At 37.6% G+C, this 22,788-nt stretch overlaps 1 protein-coding gene across 4 annotated transcripts in view; it reads left to right on the top strand.

Moving 5' to 3' along the window:
* The window catches only part of Pias1 (protein inhibitor of activated STAT 1), a 142,441-nt gene that overhangs the window by 113,964 nt on the left and 5,689 nt on the right, over positions 1-22,788 (top strand). For all 4 annotated transcript variants that reach the window (XM_063256876.1, XM_063256877.1, XM_003480032.5 and 1 more), the window contains 6 exons: positions 3,871-3,944; positions 11,681-11,841; positions 14,171-14,301; positions 14,850-15,030; positions 19,386-19,528; positions 20,910-20,947. In XM_063256876.1, the coding sequence (XP_063112946.1) occupies positions 3,871-3,944; positions 11,681-11,841; positions 14,171-14,301; positions 14,850-15,030; positions 19,386-19,528; positions 20,910-20,947 (728 nt within the window). The remainder of the gene's footprint in view (positions 1-3,870; positions 3,945-11,680; positions 11,842-14,170; positions 14,302-14,849; positions 15,031-19,385; positions 19,529-20,909; positions 20,948-22,788) is intronic.

Below are 22,788 nucleotides of genomic sequence, written 5' to 3'. Positions count from 1 at the left end.
ATAGCCTCATGTGACTAACTCTGGTAGCTTATAACAAGAAAGATTTTTTTAATAAAAAGGTTACTGGACTGGTGATTTAGTTCAGTGGTGTATGTACCTGCTTGGCAAGTGCAAGGTCTTGAGCTCAATCCCCCAGTACAGAACAAAAAAACAAACAACAACAAGGTTGCTTTTTATCATGCTTACGTCTTTATTAGAGGCTGTATAATAAAATACTGTTACCGTTGTGGATATGGTAACACAGAAACTTTTAATTCCCAGAGGACTTACCATATTTATTATCTTCTCACTATTCACTTGGGTTAATTATTTGTATATTGTGTAAGGTGATTTTTCCCTCTTACAGATACCCAGTTGTTCCAACTCTATTTGTTGAAAAAACTGTGTTCCCCATTTAATTATGTTGGCACTTTTGTCAAAAACTGATTGACCATGGATGTATGAATATACTTACTATTTTTCTTCTTTTCCATTGACCTGTATATCTGTCAATCTTTATGGCAATAAAGTATCTTTATTACTATAGCATGATAGTAAGCCTTGAAATCAGATTGAGTCCTCCAACCTTTTCTTTTTCATATGGTAATTTAATGTGTAAAATAATAGTTAACCATATCCAGACAGTTTATTTCAGGATTACTAAGTTGATTCACCATTTAAAAGTTAATCAGTGTCATTTACCTTTTTACTACCTAAAAAAAGAAAATTCATATAGCCATCTCTGTAGATGCAGAAAAAGCAGTTGAAGGGCTGAGAATTTAGCTCAGTGGCGTAAGCACCTGCCTGGCGAATGTGAGGTTGTAAGTTTGATCCCTGGTACCAAAAAAAAAAAAAAAAAAAAAGGAAAGAAAAAGCAGTTGATCAAATTTCTTATCCATTCATGAGACTCTCAGCAGAACAGAGAAGGAAACTGTTGTAGCATAATAAAAGAATATTTACAGAAAGGTTATAGAATTAATAGTCAAAAACTTGACTACTTCTAAGATTGGGAACAGAGAAGGAGATCTGCTCTCAGCATGGTCTTGCAGATTAATAAATGCGTAAGATGAGGAAAACAGAATACAGATTCAAAGTAAAAAGACAGTTTTTATTTGTAGATGACGTTATGGAGTATGTGAGGAGAAAAATCCCAAAGCATTTCCAAAACAGCCATTAGAACTAAGATTTGTGTGTTTGAAGAATGCATGGACAATAATAAAAACAAAAATAGTAATAAATAATTGGAAACTGAAATTCACAAGAGAATTTACAGTGATATCAAAAAATACAAAATACTTAGGCATACATCATATAAAGTATGTGCAAGATTTATATGCTGAAAATTGAAACATTGCTAAGCCAAATCAATACCTGAGTAAATGGAGAGATATTACCGTGTTAATAGATCAGATGATTGTCATTAATACCTGTTCTCTAAATTCATTTGTAGGTTTAATCCAAACCTGTCAAGACCTTGGTAGAAACTTTAAAATGTCTTTTAGAAGAAAGATTGACCAGGCTTGGGCCTATAATGGGAAAGAAAAATTGTTTTGCTCTATTTAATAGAAATTGGCAAACATTCTAAGATAATTTCAGAAAATTCTTTCACTTCTGAGAGAAAGTGAAACTACAAACTACATTTTATCTTGGGTAACAGAATGTAATAATTATTAAGTATAATATGTATTTTAAAACATTTTACATGTATTAAATCAATCCTTAAAATGTGTGATTAACTATTATTTACCAGATTACAGAATTTAAGATACAAAGATAACTGACTTAACTAAAGCTACATTCTAATGCAAGCTGACTCTGTGTCCTATTTTTTAACCATTACCTCAGATTGCTTTTCCTGTTTCAATTTCTTCCCTAATTACCACTGAGCTATAGTTTGTGTAAAGGTGATATTAAGGTCTATGATACTGCTTCACTTAAGCAGAAGTTTTTTTTAATTTTTAAAATTTTTATTGGTCCATCTTTGCAATAGATAAAGATTACATTCATGTTGAGGACTTGCTGTGTGTGCACAACACATCACACATCCTGGTTCTTTTTACTTCCCTTTAAGTGAAAGTTTAGATACCCAGAGTTCGGTGTCAACCACAGTTCCCTCTGCTGTATATAAAAAGAGTGCTGGTGGGGTGGTGAGTGAAGGCTTGCAGAGTGCTTAGTATGTTAAAATTCTCTAGAGAAAAGCCACAGGATACATATAGAAAAGTAAATCGAGAGGGGATTTAACAGGGGGGTTTGCTTACACAACAGTGGAGGTTAAGAAGGCCCACAGTTAGTGTCTGCAAACGAGGGAACCAGGGAAGCAGGCAGCATGGCCAAATCCAAATCTGGAGACTGTGGGCCTTTGGAAGTTAGTGGTATAAGCCTGTTGCTGAAGGCCTGAGAACCCTGGGCACTACTAGTGCAAGCCCTGCCTTCCAGAGACTGGTGAACTGGAGCTTGGATGTCTAAGAGGGGAGAATGGCTCCTAGGACTTAGAAGCCAAGTAGGTGCTGAGACATGGCTTTCTGCTGTCTGTTCATTCCGTTCTGGCCTGTTCTCCATACCCTGTCCCCAGCTGATGGCAGATCATCCTCCACTTGGAGGATGGTGCCCACCCATCCTGATGACAGATCTTCCTCCACTTGGTCCATGGGGTCCTATGTCATTCTTTTCCAGAAACACCTCATGGCACACCCAGAAACGTGTTACTAGCTCCCTGATAACTCTTACTCCAGTCAAAATTAATCTTTACAGTTTACATCGTATCAGAAAGACCTAATGAAAATTGAGTGAATAATGGAAAATGCATACTTTTCATAATTTATATAATAACTAGCATAGCGTTATGGTGACTATATTTTCCAAACTAAAATTCAGGGATTTTATACCTTCTGGATGTCAAAGTCAAGCTTTAAAATACATAAAATCTTTTAAATTTGGGATTTTCAGGTCTTGAAGTGACTTTAGTCTGGCACCAGAATCACATCTAGAACTTTGTAAAAATTACTGCTTTATGTCTGTCTTCCAGTATTGTAATTCAGTAGGCAGTAGAGTGCTCCAAAGGTAGTTTTAATATGCATCTTAGTTGAGATCCACTAACTTATGGAAGTAGATAAGACTAAGAATTGAACCATTTCATAAAAGCCGAAACTTGAATATTATGTTTAGTAAAGGCAGGATTTTTACTTCAAACAAATGTTTATCAGCATAGTAGACATCTGTTCGGAAATTTCTCTTGCTTATCTGAGAACTTTTCCTTCTCACCGTATTTTTTACTGTTGTTATCTCTTGGGTCAAACTTTGTCGAGTTCTGGAACTCTGTGATCCACTGAGTGAATACCCACTTCACCTTGTCCTCCACCCTCTGGGCAGTCTAGACTTTGAAGTCACTGTGGGACACTTCTCAAATTATTGGAGTATCACATTCAGGCATTTCCTATTTTGCTGTTGTTGACTGAGGTTTTCAGAGGTAGCAGATGCTGAAGGTTTCTAGTTAAGAACTATACAGGTCCTTTAAACTGAAGGGAATAAAAGAAGAGCCACGACAGTGAAATTGCTTATGCTTCCTTTCTTAAGTGTCAAAGCTGAGTTTGATCTAACGAGAGATTAGAATATCTAGTGTTGGTTTAAGTTTCACAGTAAGTAAAATACAAAGTTCATATAATTATACATATGGCTAAAAAGTACTGAGAAACAGCACTATAGAAAATATAGTGTATAGATATACAGCTCTTTTATTTTCTTTGCTTATTATTCAAAGTACAAACCACATAGTTTGTTCTATCTTTACATTCAGCAAATACCTTTCCTATTTTCAGCTCCTCCTTTATATTGCACCAATAATGTACCTTTAGTAAACTTGTTCTGTTTTTGTTTTTCTTCAATGAATTTCAGTTAAAGAGAAATTGACTGCGGATCCAGACAGTGAAATAGCTACAACCAGCCTAAGGGTTTCCCTGCTATGTCCAGTAAGTGTTTCCTGATACTTGCTTTCAAAAAGGCTTAATGTTTATTTCCTCTTTTCTAGTATCTGAGAAATACAGTGTAATGTTACTTTTGTTAGTTTATGAAAAAGAGAAAAGCATCACTGGATAGGATTTGGAATCTAAAAAATTCTGTACATTTAGTGAGATTTATCTAAATAGGACCTCCAGTTAATCACTGTCTTTCAAACTCAGATGTAAAAATCACATAACAAGGAATGTTTATTGCCTCAAGATACTTACAAAACTTTCACTTTAAAAAATGTAATCTTCGAAATAAAAATCTAGCCATAGTTACTTAGCCATTTTGCCAACAACGGTTATAAAAATCCATCATTTAAAACTACTCTAAGCTCAATGTGGTTACACATCCCTGTAATCTCAGCGCTCAGGCTGAAGCTGGAGGATCAGCACAAGTTTGAGGCCAGCCTATGCTATTAATAAATTCAAGACCAGCCTGACTACCTATTTGCTATACCAAGTATAACTTGATGCTTCAAAAAATTAAAAAAGACAGGAAAAAGATAAAAAGAAAAATTCTAGAATAATTGTATTCATTATATATTGGAATAATTGAAATCATTATATATTGGAAGATTTTTTTTTAACCAGAAAATGAAGTCAGAAGGGGCCATTTGTTTGAAATTAACACGTAGTCCCATGACAACCAAATTGTTAAACCTGTAAGGGATAAATGTCACAAGTATGTGTTAAGTATATGATAGAGGCATGTTCCTGTGATTCACAACAGTCTGGGAGGCTGAGGCAGAAGGATCACAAGTTTGAGCCCAGCCTGGGCAGCTTAGTGACTTATGGAGACCTTATCCCATAAAACAAAATTACAGAGGGCTAAGGATATAGCTCAGCACCATGGCCATGAGTTCAATCCTCAGTGTCACAAAAAGCAAAGCTAAGACAAAATACTTTTACGGTTTGTTTTTAAACTAATTGACTACATATACCAATAATAAGGATACTGTGTGAATATACCTTTCCTATGAAAATATGGGAAAAATTAATAGATTGCTTTGATATCTTAATTGTCTTTTCTTCTATAATTAAATTAATTGTATTTAAACTACAGAGAAAGCACAAAAAAAATGAAAGACATTAACTGCTTCCTGATTCACCTGGATTGTTCAGTCAAGCCTGATTTGAAAAGTTTGGATATTAAAATTCAACTAACTTGAAAATGATGATGAAGTTACTGGATTTCTGCTGGTTTTGTTTTGCTTTTGGTGCTAAGGATCAAACTCAAAGCTGCCCTACCACTGAGCTACATCCAAATCCTTTTCATTTTTTGAGGCAAGGTCTCACTAAGTTGCTGTTATAGTCCAGGTATGTAAGGGAAAGGAATTAATACAGGACATATAAATTACAGAATTAATTTTATAATAGTCATTAAAAGAGTCAAATGCAAAAAAGAGTGCAGGAAATCTGTCCACACGCTAGGTACCCAAAATATCTCAAGGGCCTCGATCCCATGGTAATATTCTGCATGAGTCAGGCTGAAGACCTACAGCCAATGATGGTGTCTCATGCAAGTCTGTACCAAGTATCTGTACTGGGAAGGCCCAAAGGTCAGTGATGGAAACCAGAAAGTCTGCGCCAGCAGGACGAAGGATCTGTGCCTGCAGGCTGAGAGATCTGCACTGGAGCCAAGAGCTCCCCTGAAGAGAACTGCAGCCATCCTCAGCGACAAGTCCCGAACTCCTCTGATGATGAGAACAGCTGAATTCATATCAGAAAAACCAGCACAACACACTTCTCCAGGAGAATCAACAGTGCTACCTCTTCTCTGGTTCTCCTTTTTCTGTTGTTGGCAACAATCCTCAGGTGGGCCTTCGATACCCAGCACAACGCTGATTCAGTTCAGCTGGGTGTTCCAGTTTGCCTGCCAGTTGTCAGTCCATCACAGTTGCCTAAGCAGGACTTGAACTTGTGATCCTTCTACCTCAGCTTCTGGAATTTCTGGGATTATAGACATGTGCTATTGTGCTTAGATGAAGTTACTGTACTTTTTTAAATAAATAAATCAAGACTCACAAAATTTATTTTAAAGGTAGCAGGGGATTGAACTCACAACCTTGCACTTGCCAAGGCAGGCACTTATGCTGCTGGGCTAAATCCCCAGCCCCAAAACTTTTATTTTTAAGAAAATTTATGATTAGAGAACAAAACCAGAATTCACACAATATAAATTATAGTTACTGCATTCTTGAAGAAACAGTTTAAACAGGAATGAGATCTTATTTGTCTTATGTTGTAGTCTTTTATAAAACCTTATCTGTAATCTCAGCACTCAAGAGGCCGAGGCAGGAAGATCCCCAGGAGTTTGAGTCAGCTTGGCTTACATAGTGAGTTCAAGGCCAGTGTGAACTAACAAGAAGACCCTGTCTCAAAAACAAAACAAAAATCAAAAAATACCTTTTTCAGAAGGAGGGACAATTGCTTAGTGAATTCCTGCTCATTTTAACAGTTCAACAAGTTACAGGGAAAAAAAGTGATGAAGTGAATAAAAATCATCAAGCCCTATCATCTTCCTATATTTTCCTATTCTTATAACTTCTTACTCTTTATTTAGCCATTCTGTTTGTAAGGAAGCTATTTTGACTCCAGATTTGTTAGTCTTAAAAATTCTTTAACCACATAAATGTAACAGCCTATATTATAAAAGCAACTAGTATTTTTTTAATGTATACAAAATTGGTTCAAAGACCAGGGAAATAGAAAGAAGAAAAAGTCACACACATATGTGTGTGTATGTGCACTTCCATATGTGTGTGTATAAATGCATCCTCTCATCTTTCTCCCAAATCCTGATTTATCTACTTCTGCATCCATTGATCCTTGCCTTATCCCAACTCAGAGAATATGATAAATTTTAGAAGTATATAAGCTTCATTTTCCATTCAAATCATACTTGTCAGTGTTCTTTCTTTACAGTTATGCTAATGTATGTGATATTTATAGCACTTAACATGAATGTGAAGCATTTATTTGAAGCACTGCAGTATAAATCTTCCACATTTTGTTTGTGAAGCTAGTTTTCAATTTTCTAATTGAGGTATTCATCCCCATACTATTAGAAAATGTTGATTTCATTGTCCCTGGCACCTGTTAATTTAGGTGGATCACTTTTAATTTTTCTTTCTTTCCTTTTTTTTTTTTTTTTTTTGGTCTTTTTGAGACAGGGTCTCTCTATGCAGTTCAGGCAGACCTTGAGCTCACTTTGCAGCCCAGGTTGGTCTCGAACTCACAATGATCCTCCTGCCTCAGCCTCCCAAGTGCTAGACTTTTAAATTTTTCTTTCCATACTCCCCCCATTTCTCTATGTTTAGTTCCAACAGTATTAGTATTCATTTTCATTTGGCATATGCTTCCAAAATTCATATTATAAAATAAAAGCTGTATAATATATGTATATATAAAATCTATAATTATGAAAACTTTCATGAACTTCTTTTTGGCTAAACGAATAATCCCTTTACAGTTATTCAGAAACAGTGAGACCATATAGTTTAGGTGTGTTTTGACTGAAAAATAAAATATAGCAATGATAATTTGTCTACATATCATGTTTATAGAATAATAAAAGAGATTAGTTACCTTTAAAATATGTAAATATGCTGTCTCACTGTGCATTTGAATTGCCCTTGTTGTGAGCCCAAAATAAATGAGTTTCTGTTGTTTGTGTGCCATTTAGCCATAGGCAAGGAAAATAATTAAAACTGTTTTAGTGCTTCAAGAATTTCTTGGTTCCATATAGCACTGGAAGGATCTTTGAGAAGCTGCCTTGTGGGATCTTACCCTCCATAAACCCAAATACAAATGACTTGAAGTTGGGGAGGGTACTTTAGACATTTCTTTATGAAATACTTGTTACAAGAATAGTGGTAAAATTGTTCTTAATGTCACAGTTCTTCCCTAGTTTCTGCAAGAAAAAGGTACATATTGGTCCAGGTTTTTAGCTTGTGGTGTGAGTGCCTGCCTGGCAGGTGTGAGGTCGTGAGTTCCATCCCCAGTACTAAAAAAAAAGAAAGAAAGAAAAGAAAAAGGTACATATTTTATTGTGATTGTCAGAGTCCTTTTGATACAAGGTGTATTACACTCTGTCTAGAGTTTTTTTTTTGTTTTTGTTTTTGTTTTTTAACTTTTTATCGGTACCAGGGATCAAACTCACGACCGCCTGCTTGCAAGGCAGGTGCTTATGCCACTGAGCTAAATCCCCAGCCCCTGTCTAGAGTGTTTTATCATCCTGCACCGTCAGTTATAACACTCGTAGGGTAAGGTTAGTAACACTAGAAACACATTTAGTAGTTGTTTTCAAAGAAGTGTTGTTTTCAAATGATGTATGTATATCCATCATATGTTAGGAAAGGAAAAGGGAATTTATAATCACCAAATGAAGATACTTAAAGTTTTAGTCTTAGGCCAGGCATGGTGGTGCACACCTTCCTGTAATCCTTCTTGGAAGGTCAGGGCAGGGGGATTGCTGGGAGTTCAAGGCACCCTGAACTGCAGTGAAACTCTGTCTCAAAAAGATAGATAGCTAGATAGATAGGTAGATAGATAGAGCAAGCTTAGTCTTTTCCCTTATAGTAAGTTAAAGAAAATGAGGATGTGTGTCAGATTTTTTGCGTGTTTTGTGTTTGTATTCTTGTTTTTGAGACAGGGTTTCACTATGGAGTTCAGGCTGTGCTTGAACTCACCGTGATCATGCATCTCAGGCTGGCCTCAGCAGGGATCCTCCTGCCTTTACCTACTAAGTGCTGGGACTAGCAGCATGTGCCACTATGCCCAGTGTCAGATAAATTTTTAAAAACTTGGTGATTTTAAAAAACAAAATGAGAAATATAAGGAACATCACTTTGAGCAGGGGTGCTGACTGGAACTCAGGACCTCTACTTGCCAGGCAGCCACTGCTTCACTGAGCTAAATACCTGATTCCACCATGTAATACTTTGTCTTCTTCTTCTTTTTTTTTTTTTTTTTAAATCTTTGAAACAAGGCATTATTGTGACAGCTAATAAGCAATGTGTTTGGAAGTGAATTTCTGTTTTACTGTAGTCAAAAAATAAGTACCCTTCCTGCATTGGTGTTCCATGGTGACTCCCACATGGAGTTGTTCTCTCCCCTAAAAGACGTGAACTGACAGCTGCAGATTAGGCATATAAAGATGTGTGAGAAGAAGACTTTTGGAGAATAACTGTTTTTCAGAGTACACATTTTAGTCTTTATAAACCATCTTTATAAACCATAAAAGCCTAATACTTTGTATGTTATTACCATATTTGTTTAGGAGTTTTAGCCTGAATCTACTTAGTATTAAGGAATTATTAAAATACCTACTTAGTAGAAATTTGCACTTTACAGTCAGATTTTGACTTTAAAAAATTTAGGGTGGTATAGTGGCACATGTCTGTAATCCAAGCATTCTGGGAGGCTGAAGCAGGAAGATTCCAAGTTATAGACTAGTGTGAGTGACAGGGAGAAGCCATCTAAACATAAAAAAGGGCTGAGGATGTATCTCAGTGCGAAAGCCCTGGGTTGAATCCCTAGTACTGGAGGATATATATGTATATATCTGCAGAAAAATTTAATTTGGCTTTACCCACCATCCTATTATTTGAAGGCGGCTATTGCTGTTATGCTGAAGATTGTCTCATAAAAGACTGTGTACACCTTACACACTTTGCATAAATGGTTTCTCCTAGAGCTGCACAGCGTGTGTGACCCGAGTCTTAGCAGCCCACAGGACTGTCTTTATGCCATAGAGCAGGTACAGTTGTAAGTACTGGGGCCAAGAACACAGGGTCTTTGTTTTTTTTATTATTGTTCTTTAGCACTACAACAGATTGAAGTAGAGAGAAAAACTGTTAATTTCAAGATGAAAAAGGAGCACCAGGGGCTGGGGATTTATTTAGCTCAGTGGTGTAAGTGCCTGCCTGGCAAGTGCGAGGTCATGAGTTCGATCCCCAGTACCAAAAAAAAGGAAGACCAGAAAGGTTAAGTGCCTTTCCTAGAGGCACAGTAAATGATTGATACCAGAACAATATTTAGAACCCCAAATGACAATTGATTTTCTTTTCTTTTCCTTTTTCTTTTAAAAAGAATAAAACCCAACAAAATAGAGTAAAGACAACCAAAATAAGGCCGTAAAAGTGAACCTCAAAGTAAGATAATAGGAAATCAACAACGACTACCCTAATATATCTTACTATCTTCACAATAGTTGTCCATTCCACCAGACATAGTAAAATCAAACAAAACAGAACAGACAAGACCAAAACAGAACATCAAATAAAACTAAACAATAAATTGGAACAGAACAAAACAGATCAATATTGGATTTAAAAAACAAGACAGAAAGAAATCCCCGTATCTGTTGTGTTGTATACTGTTGTTCTAGTAGATGCTCACACTACCAGCCGTAGGCCTGCAAAGTCAGTCAGACAGTACAAGCCTTTAATTGCTTTTGTACCTCAGTTGCTATAAACTCAGCCTGTCCCTCAGACCAGTCAGTCACTTAGGGTGGGGTGGAGGGTACTTGATTCTCAGCCTGTGCACTGGTCAGCTCACAGGGAGGGATATCTGGCTTCTCTCTTCCTGGGCCCCCCAGGTTTACATGGCTTACTGAGAATGTGAACTGGCTTCTTGTTGTGGTCCTCCCAGACCAGCATGGTTTCTCAACAGTTGATTTTCTTGATAGACAAGGAAATTGTTCCCTGAAATTCTTCTAAGTCAAGAAGGACCTTTTCCCCACTTAGCTCATACCCTTAAGCTTTTATATTTTTCAAGGTCACAAATACGTGGAAGGTCTTTACGGGACACTTGCCAAATTGTATGCCTATTAAACATAGGTAACTTCTGCTCTGTGGCCATTGTGAGCACTGAGGACTCCACCATGGTGCAAGGTGTCCTTTAGAGAAAACATGGACATGTGGAAGGTCCTTGTGCAGGTTTCTGAACCATGTATGTGCCTCACACCCAAGCCAGCAGCTTTCTTTTTATATAGGGTAGACTCAGCCTGTGTCAATTCAAGCAGCAGCTGCAGGGCAGGAAAAGAAACCTGACTTTCTGGAGATGCCGAATTAACAGTCCATGGCGATGTCCGGTAGGGGAGAAATGTAAGCACACACCCGTCAGAGAAGGGGTGATAGGATGCAGTTTTGTCTTGTGAATAATTTTATTTAGCACTAATACTTACAGTAAATATCCTGTCTCTTATGTTGCAGTAGTGTTTTTTGTTTTTTGGGTTTTTTTTTTTTTTGGTACCAGGGATCAAACTCAGGACCTTATGCTTACCAGGCATAATAAGCAATTCTTTTTTCCTTCTCCTAATCCTTAGTTAGATGGTTCTTCTTTCAGATCAAGGGCTGCATTAAAAATTTAAGAACACTCTCCAGAAAAATGCACCCACTTGAAAAACTGTGTATAGTTTGAAGGAGTTTGGAACTGTGAAAAGCACATCTGTAGGCTGTGAATTTGGAGTGGTGTCCCTTGTTGTAGACTTTGCTTAGTAGTCCAAAGAGATACTGTAATGTGTTAACCTGTAGGTAGGTTTCACAAAGCTGTGTTTAATTTTCTTCCTTTTGTTGAAAAACAAATATGATAGCTTTAAATCAAAACAGGCACTTTGTGTCTCTGGAAATTTTTATCAAAGCTTTTAACTTTTTTTAACAGTTGTCTAATACTTATTTTTTTCCTCTCATTTAAAGCTTGGTAAAATGCGGCTGACAATTCCATGCCGGGCCCTTACATGCTCTCATCTGCAGTGTTTTGATGCAACTCTTTATATTCAGATGAATGAGAAAAAGCCAACCTGGGTCTGTCCTGTCTGTGATAAGAAGGCTCCATATGAGCACCTCATTATTGATGGGTATGTCACTTTTAACTTTTTCTTTGTACCTTCAAGGGACTGTATGTGCATCTTTTTTTAAAATTATATTTGGGACAAAATTATACTGGTAATATTTTCTAAGTTAAATATGAATTTGGAGACTTGATTGTAGAAATCAGTATTTTTATTCAACTATTTTTATTTTTCAATATTATTTAAAATTTTAATCTTTAGCTTATCTAGCTTTTATTTAGATATCAGTATACATTTGCAGTACATTATTATTACATTCATTTAGCCAGGTGTGGTGGCACAATCCTGTAATTCAGCACTTGGAAGGCTGAGGCAGGCAGATTGTTGCAAGTTTGAGACCAACCTGGGCTACAAAGTGAGCCCAAGGCCAGCCTGAACCGCATAAGACCAAAAAAAAAAAAAAAAAAATTAATTACATTCATCAAGGGAAGATGGTGCATGTACATGGCACATCTGAATTCTTTTTTAGAAATCAGTATTTCCAAAGTGAGTAACTCATGCTATACATGTTTTTATTTTTTCCTTGAGTTCCCATGTTTTGAAAATGCATGTTAAAGGGCAGTGTCTTTAAGTGGTGTGTGAATCCACCTTTTCCTAACATGAGTTCGTCTTTGGACACGCAGACTGTGTTGGAGCACATGTGTAAGGGTTGTGGAATTCTGATTAACTTGTGCTTATCAAAAATTGAGCCTGTTTCTGGAGATTAGCTTGAACTTCAGTTGTGGACCATCACACCTAGTATCCCACCAGAGGGCTTCTGAAATTGATCAACACACTAATAGCTTCCTTTGGTTTTCTATTTGTATTTGTCTCTTTTTTTTTTTGTCCACCTACTACATCACAATAATCATTACACTGGGGGTGATGGCAAATGCCTGTTATGCCTGCTGCTCAGAACACCAATGTAGGAGGATGACAAATTCCTTGCCAGCTGGGCAACTTAGACAGACCCTGTCTCAAACGATAAAGGAGGCTGGAGATGCAGCTCAGTAGTAGAGTGCCCCTGTTACAGTTTGTGGTGTTGCAAAAAACAAAAATGAATAAGCCACCTTTCTTTAACTCCTGAGTCCCACCTGCGTAATTTAGCAAGACCTTGTCATAAAATTAAAATCAATTAAAAATTAAATTTAAAAATTAAAAATAATGGCAATAGAGTAATTGATAATGGAGATAAAAGTGGAGATAAAGGGCAGTACAAAGGCCAGGGTTTAGCTCAGTGGCCAAGTGCCTTCCTGGCAACCATAAAGTCATAAGTTTGGTACCAAAAAAAAAAAGGTCAGTACAAAGGCCCTGGGCTATACCCTAGTTTGGGGAAGAGGGTAATATTTTACCAACTATATATTACATAGGTTTAGGGTTCTCCCTTTTTCTGTAATAACCACATGTACACACACATACTCTTTTAAAAATTTAAAAACAGGCCAGGGATTTGGCTCAGTGGTGTAAAGGCCTGCCTGGCAAGTGCGAGGTTGTTAGTTCAATCCCTGGTACCACAAAAAATAAAAATACAGTAAATAAAAAGCTTTTGTGCTGTATAATTTTCTGATTTTCTTTTCACATAGTTGTTAATAGTGTTGTTACAGTTAATTGCTCAATAGTTAATTTTGATTCATTAGTTTCATTTAACATTATCATTGAGATTTGCCCATAGGCCTGATGTAGTGGCACATGCCTGTAATCCCAGCCCTTGGGAGGCTGAGGCAGGAAGATGGTTGGGAATTCAAAGCCCGCCTAGGCTACAAAGTGAGTTCAAGGCCAACCTGAACTGCATAATGAGACCCTGTCTCAAGACACACACACACACATACCAGGAATTTCATCCTAATTAATTGCATACATTCTTTGTATATTTCATTTTTTAATGTCTAGATGAGAACTTTATCAAGGATACTACATTCTTTTACATGTTTTGATATGTATTGTTTCAGTTTATCAAACAAGACATGTATTTTAGGCAATTTACAATGTGCAAAAAATCACAGAAGAAAAGTACTTGTAAAGTCACTAACCAGAAGATAACTGCCATTTATATACTGGTCACATAGAATTTCATGTTCAAAGTTTAGTTTTTTCTTTATGTGGTCTTAACATTTTTGTGAACATTTTCCCATGTTATTAGAAGTCTTTGACAATGCCATTTTTTCATGGTTATGTATTTCCTTAATAATAAATGTACCACTGTTTTCTTATGTACCACTCAGTTTTGAGAATAGATGTGATTTATCTATTCTTTGTTTTCTTCATTTATAGATTTATTGTAAAAATATCATTTATTGTAAAAAATATACAGCATCTGAATATTTGAAAAGTATATCTACTTTGACTTTTTTTATAGCTTGTTTATGGAAATCCTAAAATATTGTACAGACTGTGATGAAATACAATTTAAGGAGGATGGCTCTTGGGCGCCAATGCGGTCGAAAAAGGAAGTACAGGAAGTTTCTGCCTCTTACAATGGAGTCGATGGTGAGGATTAAGTCATTTGTACAGTCATGCTAGTGAAATAGTTCCTTAAATTTTAACAGATTTGGTACAGAGCAGCAAATGCTGCTGCTGAGAGAGACAGACAGACAGACTCTTTGAGAGAGAGACTTTGAGAGAGAGTGTGAATTTGACTTTTAATGTTTTGGCTAGAAGAAGGGTGGATGTTTTTAAGTGTTAGTATAAATTGCCTTTATAGGGCTGGGGATTTAGCTCAGTGGCTTAAGTGCTTCTCTGGTAAGCACAAGGTTGAGAGTTCAATCCCTGGTACCAGAAAAAAAAAGAAAAAGAAAAAAAAATTGCCTTTATTCTGAAGTAGACAAAATATGTATTTTAATTGTCTTGATTCAAAATTGTTTCCCAAAATAATCTTTTAACAACCAATAATACATAGTAGTTTTCCATGTAGTAGAACAGAGGCACTGGAAGTTTTCTGTTCTCTGAACTTGGCAGTATTATGAATCTGAACTGGTAGGCTGAGGGAACATGGAGGATAGTGTACCTTTTTCACCTTGTGTTTTAATCATTTCCAGGATGCTTGAGTTCCACTTTGGAGCATCAGGTGGCTTCTCACAACCAGTCCTCCAGTAAAAACAAGAAAGTCGAGGTGATTGACCTAACCATAGACAGTTCGTCTGATGAAGAGGAGGAAGAGCCATCTGCCAAGAGAACCTGTCCTTCCCTTTCTCCCACCTCACCACTAAACAATAAAGGGTAAGTGCTGACACTCCCCCATAAAAGTCCTGAATGTTAATTTCGTAAGCAGGGATTAAAGATGTGCCACCTAAAATGATGTTTAATTGTGAAAGTTAGGTTGAATTTTATTCCCAAGTGCATGATGCTCTTGAAAACTCAAGGTAATGCATTAACATTAAAAGGGCCATTTAGTTATAATATTGGCCATATCAAAAGGTAATACTAGTACACACAGTGATTTTCAAAATGTGGTATGGATCAGAACTACTGAGAGCTTACCAAAGTACATGTTTCTCGTGTGTCCCAAACCAGGAGTGGAGACATAGGAAATTTGGATTTCTAGTAAGTTCCCAGGTGACTCTTGTGCTGTGTGTAGGATTTAGAACATTAGCTGAAAACTGAAAAATATTAACCCCAACTTCAGTGTTTCTAGTGGAAATCTGAGGAAGACCAAATAATTCAAACCTGCTCCCAAGGTATGTATAAGGTTCACAAGGAAGGAAGTCGTAGATACCTTGGGTACATAAGTTTTCTATTTTTCAGACTTACTTGCCATATTTTCCATTAGTCTCATATAACTAATAATGTAGCACTTCAGTTCATAAAATGCTGTTATATACTTTGTGTGGAATACCTTGTTGTTTTGGATAAGGTGGGAGAATCCCAGGTTTGAGGCCAGCCTGGGTAATATAGCAAGACCTTGTGTCAAGAAAAGACAAGACTAACTTTGACTGGGAGTGGATGCAGTAAAATGAATATAATCTTAGCTTTAAAGAGCATAGGGGGTGGTAAAGCAAGTAGCAGAACTCTAGCTGTACTTCTAAAAATACTGTTAACATGCCAACATTACTCAGCAAAAGATTGTTTTTTTTGTACCAGGGATTGAACTCACAACCTCACGCTTGGTCAGACAGGCACTTATACCACTGAGCCAAATACCTGGCAAAACATGTTTTGCAGATGCATAACTGTAGCACACTAATAGTGAATCTAGAAATAATTCTGCTGCTTCTGCTGAGCGTCGTGGTACATGCCTGTTAGTCTTAGCTCTAGGGAGGCTGAAGCAGGAGGATTGAGATTCAAGGCCAGCCTGGGCTACAAAGCCAGACCCTGCCTCAGAAAACCAAAAATAAGTAAGTGTGTATGTACATAAGTAAATCAAGAGAATCATGTAGCCTTTTGTAGCTGAACAGGAGTTATTCAAAACACCAGCCAGCCTGAGAAAAAAATAAGAGAGAGAAAAAGTCTATAGATGGCATTGTTAAAGTTTTCAAGGTTCAAGAAGGAAAGTTGACACCAGACCAAGAGGGAGTACTTCTGTACTTGGTGTCCAGTCACTTTCAGGGTTGGCATTGCATGATGAGATAGGAAGATGTTGATTGAACATATTAAAATAGTTTGATAGCTTCATTTCATAGTAGCATCTCAGCATACAGACAACCAGATAGGAAACATTAAGAGCAATGACTTTATTCTAAATACAGTGAATATCACACAGTAGTCCTACTCTGTGGACATTTCTCAGGAAAACCATCCTTGATAGCTATTACTCAGCAAGACTGATCTTATTTTTATGCCCTGAGTTGGATGAAAAGGAAAGTCAGGTTACCTGAAACTGGCATAGCTAGGTCAAGTATCTATAGAATTTCAGTTCCAGGATTTTTTTTTTCAGTGATAAAGATTGAACCAGGGCCTCATGCATGCTAGGCAAGCATTCTGCCACTGAGCAGTATCCCCAGCTCAAAGACATTTATAGTCAATAATCCATAGTATGACCGATATGTGGTTGACTATATCTGTGTGTTCTGTATCCATGGTTTCAACTAACTTCAGAGTGAACATTTTCAGGAAAAAAAGATGTCAGGCATATATGTATGGACTTTTTTTTCCTGTTGTTATTCCCTAAACAGTACAACTATTTACATGTATGAAATACTAGATATACTAGATACATGTATTTACATGTATGAAGTACTAGATATTATAAAGAGTCTAGCCATGATTTCATGTGTATGAGATGCGTTTAGCTTATTTGCAAATACATTTTATTTAAGGAACTTGATCATTTTTGGATTTTGGTTTGTGCGGGCAGTTCTGAAAACAGTTCTGCAAATTCTCATTAATGGCATAATTGCAACCTTAAAATATTTCATAAAGAGCCAGGAATTTTAGTTCAGCGTTATAAGTGCTTGCCTGGCAAGCGTGCGGTCATGAGGTTGATCCTTGGTACCAGAAATAATTTTTTTTTTATAAAATTTGGTATATAAATAGTTTGGTTTACATGCATCATTATGTTGTACTCTTTGGAGAATTAATAGTCATTCTTATACATGTAAGGTATGAAATAGTTTTACTGTCTGGCTATATTTTTTCCTTAGAGTTTCTGAAGTATTGGGAAATCTAATATTTCTTTTGAGTGTTTTCTTTCCTGATTCTCCAAAAATAGCTGTGTTTATATTTGGAAAATTATATTAGATACATTAACTACTTCCTGCATTTCCTAGACTAATTGAGTCCAGACCTAACCTTGCCAGTGTCAGACTTTTTTCTATTTTCAGGTACAAACAAACAAGAGGCAATTAGCACCATAGTCAACACTAATGACCACTATACAGTAATGATTAGCCAATAACTAGAAACCTAAGCACAGCATAGTGTTTGTTACCATGCAGTGAAGAAGCTGAAATGCATTTTGTCAGTGACAAACCTGAAAGAAGAGTAGCCATGAGGAGGAGGCAAACATCACTAAAATGTAAAACATTTTACTGTCTCTAGTAGCTGAGTTTTTACAGAAATTTCCTATACTGTTTGGCGTGCCAAAATGTTTTCAAAGACTGGCATTTCAGCAGCTTTCCTCTCCTGTGTACTCCCCCAGGCACTGGCAGAGGACAGAGCTGATCATGCTTTTTATAGATGTAAAAGAGGTTTAAGTTTCCATGATGAAACTCCTTTTTGAGGCAGATGAGAGTGTTGATAGTTCATATTCCATTCATAAAGATAAGATAGATTGTCATAACTAGAACTCTGTTCCTAGGAATCCTGCCTTGTCCTCTAAGTTTAATATATTCTGTATCATTGAAATTACATCCCCACAGCCCAAGTATTTTACGTAAAGTGTTAAAAGATAGTTGCTTTATATCTTCATTTCTCTTTGTTTTTTATAGCTTCTGTAACGTTAGTCTCTTACATGGTTTGTCTAGCATATACTCCTGGCCAGCCCTCTCTCCTCCTCCTCCTCTTCCTCCTCTTCTTCTTCTTCTTCTTCTTCTTCTTCTTCTTCTTCTTCTTCTTCTTCTTCTTCTTCTTCTTCTTCTTCTCCTTCTCCTTCTCCTTCTTCTTCCTCTTCCTCCTCTTCTTCCTCCTCTTCTTCCTCCTCCCCTTCCTCCTCCCCTTCCTCCTCCCCTTCCTCCTCCCCTTCCTCCTCCCCTTCCTCCTCTGTCTCTTTTCTTCCTTCTCTCCCTCTCATTCCCTCTCCTCCCCTCCCCTCCCTCCCCTCCCCTCCCCATCTTTCTTTTTCCCTTTCTCCCTTTCTCTGTCTTTCTGTCTGTCTGTCTTGTCTGTCTTTCTGAGACAGGATCTCGCTATGTAGTTCACACCAGCCTTGGACTTACTGTGTAGCCCAGGATAGCCTGGAATTTGCAGGGATCCAAGTGCTGAGGTGACAGCCATGTGCCACCACACCAGTTTAACCCTTGTGTGCCTTAATTTTTGCTCAAGAAAGAGAGATTTCATTTACCAGCTTTTAAATATGTCACTTTGTTTTCCTAAAGCCCATCATTTTTTTTCTCCTTTCTTTTTCCAGTTAAACTACTCTTCGTTTAAAACCTCTTGTACATTTGGGAGCATTTCCTCCTGTTGTCTTGCTGCCTTCACTTTTCCTCTTCCTCCTTTTTATTTTTATTTTTTTTTATTTTTTCAAGACACAGTCCCACTGTGTAGTTCATGCTGGCCTTGAATTCACTGTATAGCCCAGTCTAGTCTCAAACTCTCAGTAATCCTCCTGCCTCAACCTGTCAAGTGCTGGGATTACAGGTGTGGGCCACCATGTCATACAAATTATTTCTTAATAATTGTGAAGAGTCTAAACGTTACTTTGTTTTGTTTTGTTTTTATTTTCACCATAAAAACCAGAGTTTATTGCAAGAGGCAACTCCTTTGTTAAATTGTGTGTGTGTGTGTCTTTGAGACAAGGTCTCATCATGCAGTTTAGGCTGGCCGTGAACTCACATGGTAGCCCAGGCTGGCCTCAAACGTGGAACGATTCTCCTGTGTCAGCCTCTTGAGTGCTGAGATTTCAGGCATGTGCTGCCATGCCTGGAAGTCCCTTGGTTAAATTTAAAAGTTAAACTGACTTCTGAAAATTAATCTTACAGCATTTTAAGTCTTCCACACCAAGCATCTCCAGTATCCCGTACCCCAAGCCTTCCTGCTGTTGACACAAGCTACATCAACACCTCTCTCATCCAAGACTACAGGCATCCTTTCCATATGACACCCATGCCTTATGACTTACAAGGTGAGTTGTTCTCTGAATTGTCACGTAGTATCATGGGTGGTGTTTATGATCTCTGCAATCTCCTTAGAAGAACAGCCTTTTGGACCTGAAGAATTGAGAGAAATAATATATTTCGGTCATGAAAACTGACCCAGTGCTTTGATTCTGCCAATGGTAAAACTAGTGCAGTAATCTTACAAATTTTGTGAGCCTTGAAATATTCTGTGTGTGGTGGCTGGATGGTTTCTAGAATTTGGCTTTGAATGCTGGTATTTATGAATATTTTTTTTGTTTCTCAGTTCTAGTGATAAATGCTGCAAGTATTGTGGGGAATTGTAGTGTACTGTCTTTTTAGATAATGCTGAACTGAGACATTTGAAGGTTTTAATTTTGGTTCTACTGAATGTGATCCTTCTTAAAAGTAATTTGAAATGTCAGTGTACTCACTTGCATATTTTGAGTTCATAAAAGTGTTTCTTTCTGCCCTCTCCAGAGCCCACTATACAAAAGTTACAGCTCCTCTTAACAGTCAATAAGTAGGCTTCCAAGCCTTTTTTACATGTGTGTGAAACATCACTATCAAGAAACATAGTACTATATGGTTTATAGGTCTTGGTGCTGTAATCTATTCCAGCATAGACAGTGGGTGGGTCCCCAGAGTATAATACAGTATTGTATTTTTATCTGCATCTATTTGTTGTGTTTCTCAAATGGTTAAGATATGATGAGCATACCATTCATGGTAGTCCACTCACTCTTTGTTACATTACACATGAGGTAGAGAGGGGAAGGAGATGAGAAGGGTCTGCCTTGCAGTGACTCCCAGAGCCAAGTATTGGGCTGGTCCTTGTGAGTAGCTGCCTCCTTGGCTCTCAGGTCTTCTTTGCTCATGCCAATACAGAGACACTAGTCTGATAAGTAAGGCTGGTAAGTAAGCGTATTTGAGAAAAGAAATCTTTGCTACAATCTCTTTTTATTTAAAAGTTTCTTATCTGTAAAATCAGGCCAAAAAGGGTCAGGAATTTAGCTCAGTAGCCTAAACTGCCTGCTTGGCAAGCACAAGGTTATGAGTTTGATCCCTATAACAAAAAAAAAAAAAAATCATGCACAGAAATTTATAAGGTGCTCATGAGAAGTAAATTGAGTTGAAATGGAGTGTTTGAAAGGTTGCTTAGAGCCTACAAGAGCAGGTCAGTGTGAGATACAGCAGGTGGCAGTGGCCCCTGTCCCTTGACTGGAGTCATGGAGGGGGCAGATCCTGCTGACATTGGGACTTCAGCCTTAACTATGAAATTCCACATAATGTAGGATTTAACTCTTGTATTTGCTTTTGAAGTATTGGGCATTTGGGAGGTTTTCTTCCTTAATTTTTCTCAAACTAAAATAATTTTTTCTCCCACAGGATTAGATTTCTTTCCTTTCTTGTCAGGAGACAATCAGGTATGTTATGAGTAAAGTTTATTGTTTAAATTGTATATTTAGAATGTTTAAACAGTAATATGTATCCAGAAAAAAGAGTAAGTTTCCATGGAAAGTGCAGAGTGAGCATATTCGTTATTTCTCGGACTTAAAGAACTTAAATAAAAATCTCTAGTTTTAGCAGGTTTCTTGGCCTAATACAATCATGTACCACATAATGACATTTAAATCGAGAACAGGTCACATATATAAAGGGGCCTCCTAAGATTACAATGCAGCTGAAAAATTTCTGTCACCTTCTGACCTTGTGGCTGTTGCAGTATTATAGCACAACACATTGCTCACGTGTTTCTGGTGGTGCTGGTATAAATGACCCTGTTGTGCATCCAGTGGGGTAAAAGCTCATATGGTTGTGTATAGTATACAATACTTGATAATAGATGAGTGTGATAAATTTTACTATGAAACAGTCTGCCACATTACACAGTAGCCGTCATACATACTGTGTTTACTGCATCTCTTGGTTGCATTGTTTCCCTTTGTGTTTGATTTCATTTCATGTTGTGTTCATTATGGCCTTAAGCATACAGCATGTACTGTTAATATTGCCCCAAAGAGGTCACATCAAGTGCTTGACCTGGAAATCAAGTGATTAAGGGGCTAGAGGATATTGCTTGGTGGTAGAGCACCTGCCTAGCATGTGGAGCCTAGCCCTGAGTTTGATCTCCAGCACCTGAGAAAGATAGAAGGAGATGGTTAGTTATTCGTGGCTCGGGCATGTCATATTCCACCTTAGCTGCTAACTTGAAGAACTAGATTAATGACAGAAATGATCTGCTTCATTGAAGACAGTGAGACTAACAGAAATTCAAGAAAGGTCTGTATCATGTGCATCAGACATAGAACAACTTTTGAACACCTGGATTGAAGTCCAAACACAGAAGCACATCCCTCTCAGCACATGAAGATCACTACCAAAACTGTTTGTTTTCAAGGTTGGAAGAAAAGGCTGCACTGCACTATAATGTTGTGCATGCTTGCTAGCTTGCTCTAGGTGATTCACTGCATTTCCACTAGCTTGAGCCACTGGCAGTACCTGCATGACTGTTTTATTGGGTAACTTGTACCATTGGTGGTACAATTACGCATGGGACAGTCAAGTGTATACCACCAGTGGTTCAAGCAACCCCGCAGTGAGATATACAGATTATAGCCCCAACATGGACTGGATAACAGTCTTGCTCAGAGGCCATGCTGCAGGCAGCAGATAGAAACCCTGTGTGGTATGGCAAAGCAAGGACCCCAGATCTTCATATCTAGGAACACTCACAGCCAGTGCACAGCAGTGCCATGAGAATGAGGTGTGACCCAGCTCCCCTTCTAAGATGCTCTTCTGAATTCCTGGGCCATCAGATGAAGCACTGTTTAAAGAATAACACATCTTCTGAGATTTTGCTTGAGGTTGATAATGCTTCTGCACATCTTTCTTGGATTGGTGATCTTCCTCCCAGTATAATACCACTTCTTTGATCCAACTAGTAGATCAAATATTAATAGCAGCTTTTAAGACTTACCACTTGGGGAGCCCCCCCCCCCCCAGGCTAGTGCTGCAACTGAGGAAGACACTGAGAAGATACTGGTGCAGTTCTGGAAGGATTACATTTATGACTGTGACCAGAACCTCACTTAGGGCCCAACTCCAGTAGCATGCTTACATAATGGGTATGGACCCAAGTTCAGCTCTCAGCACCACCTGAGAAAAGAAACCCTTTAGGCTTGGACCGAGGCCTCAGGGATTATACAAATGGCTTCTGGAAGAGTGCACTCTGAGTTCGTCCTGACTTTAGAGATTTGGCACAGAT

The sequence above is a fragment of the Cavia porcellus genome, unplaced genomic scaffold, assembly GCF_034190915.1.
Source record: "Cavia porcellus strain 051 isolate PalLab524CR breed Dunkin Hartley unplaced genomic scaffold, mCavPor4.1 scaffold_10, whole genome shotgun sequence".
In the NCBI taxonomy this organism is placed as follows: domain Eukaryota; kingdom Metazoa; phylum Chordata; class Mammalia; order Rodentia; family Caviidae; genus Cavia; species Cavia porcellus.
The sequence above is the reverse complement of the archived record's forward strand: the minus strand, read 5'-3'. Positions and strand labels throughout refer to the sequence as shown.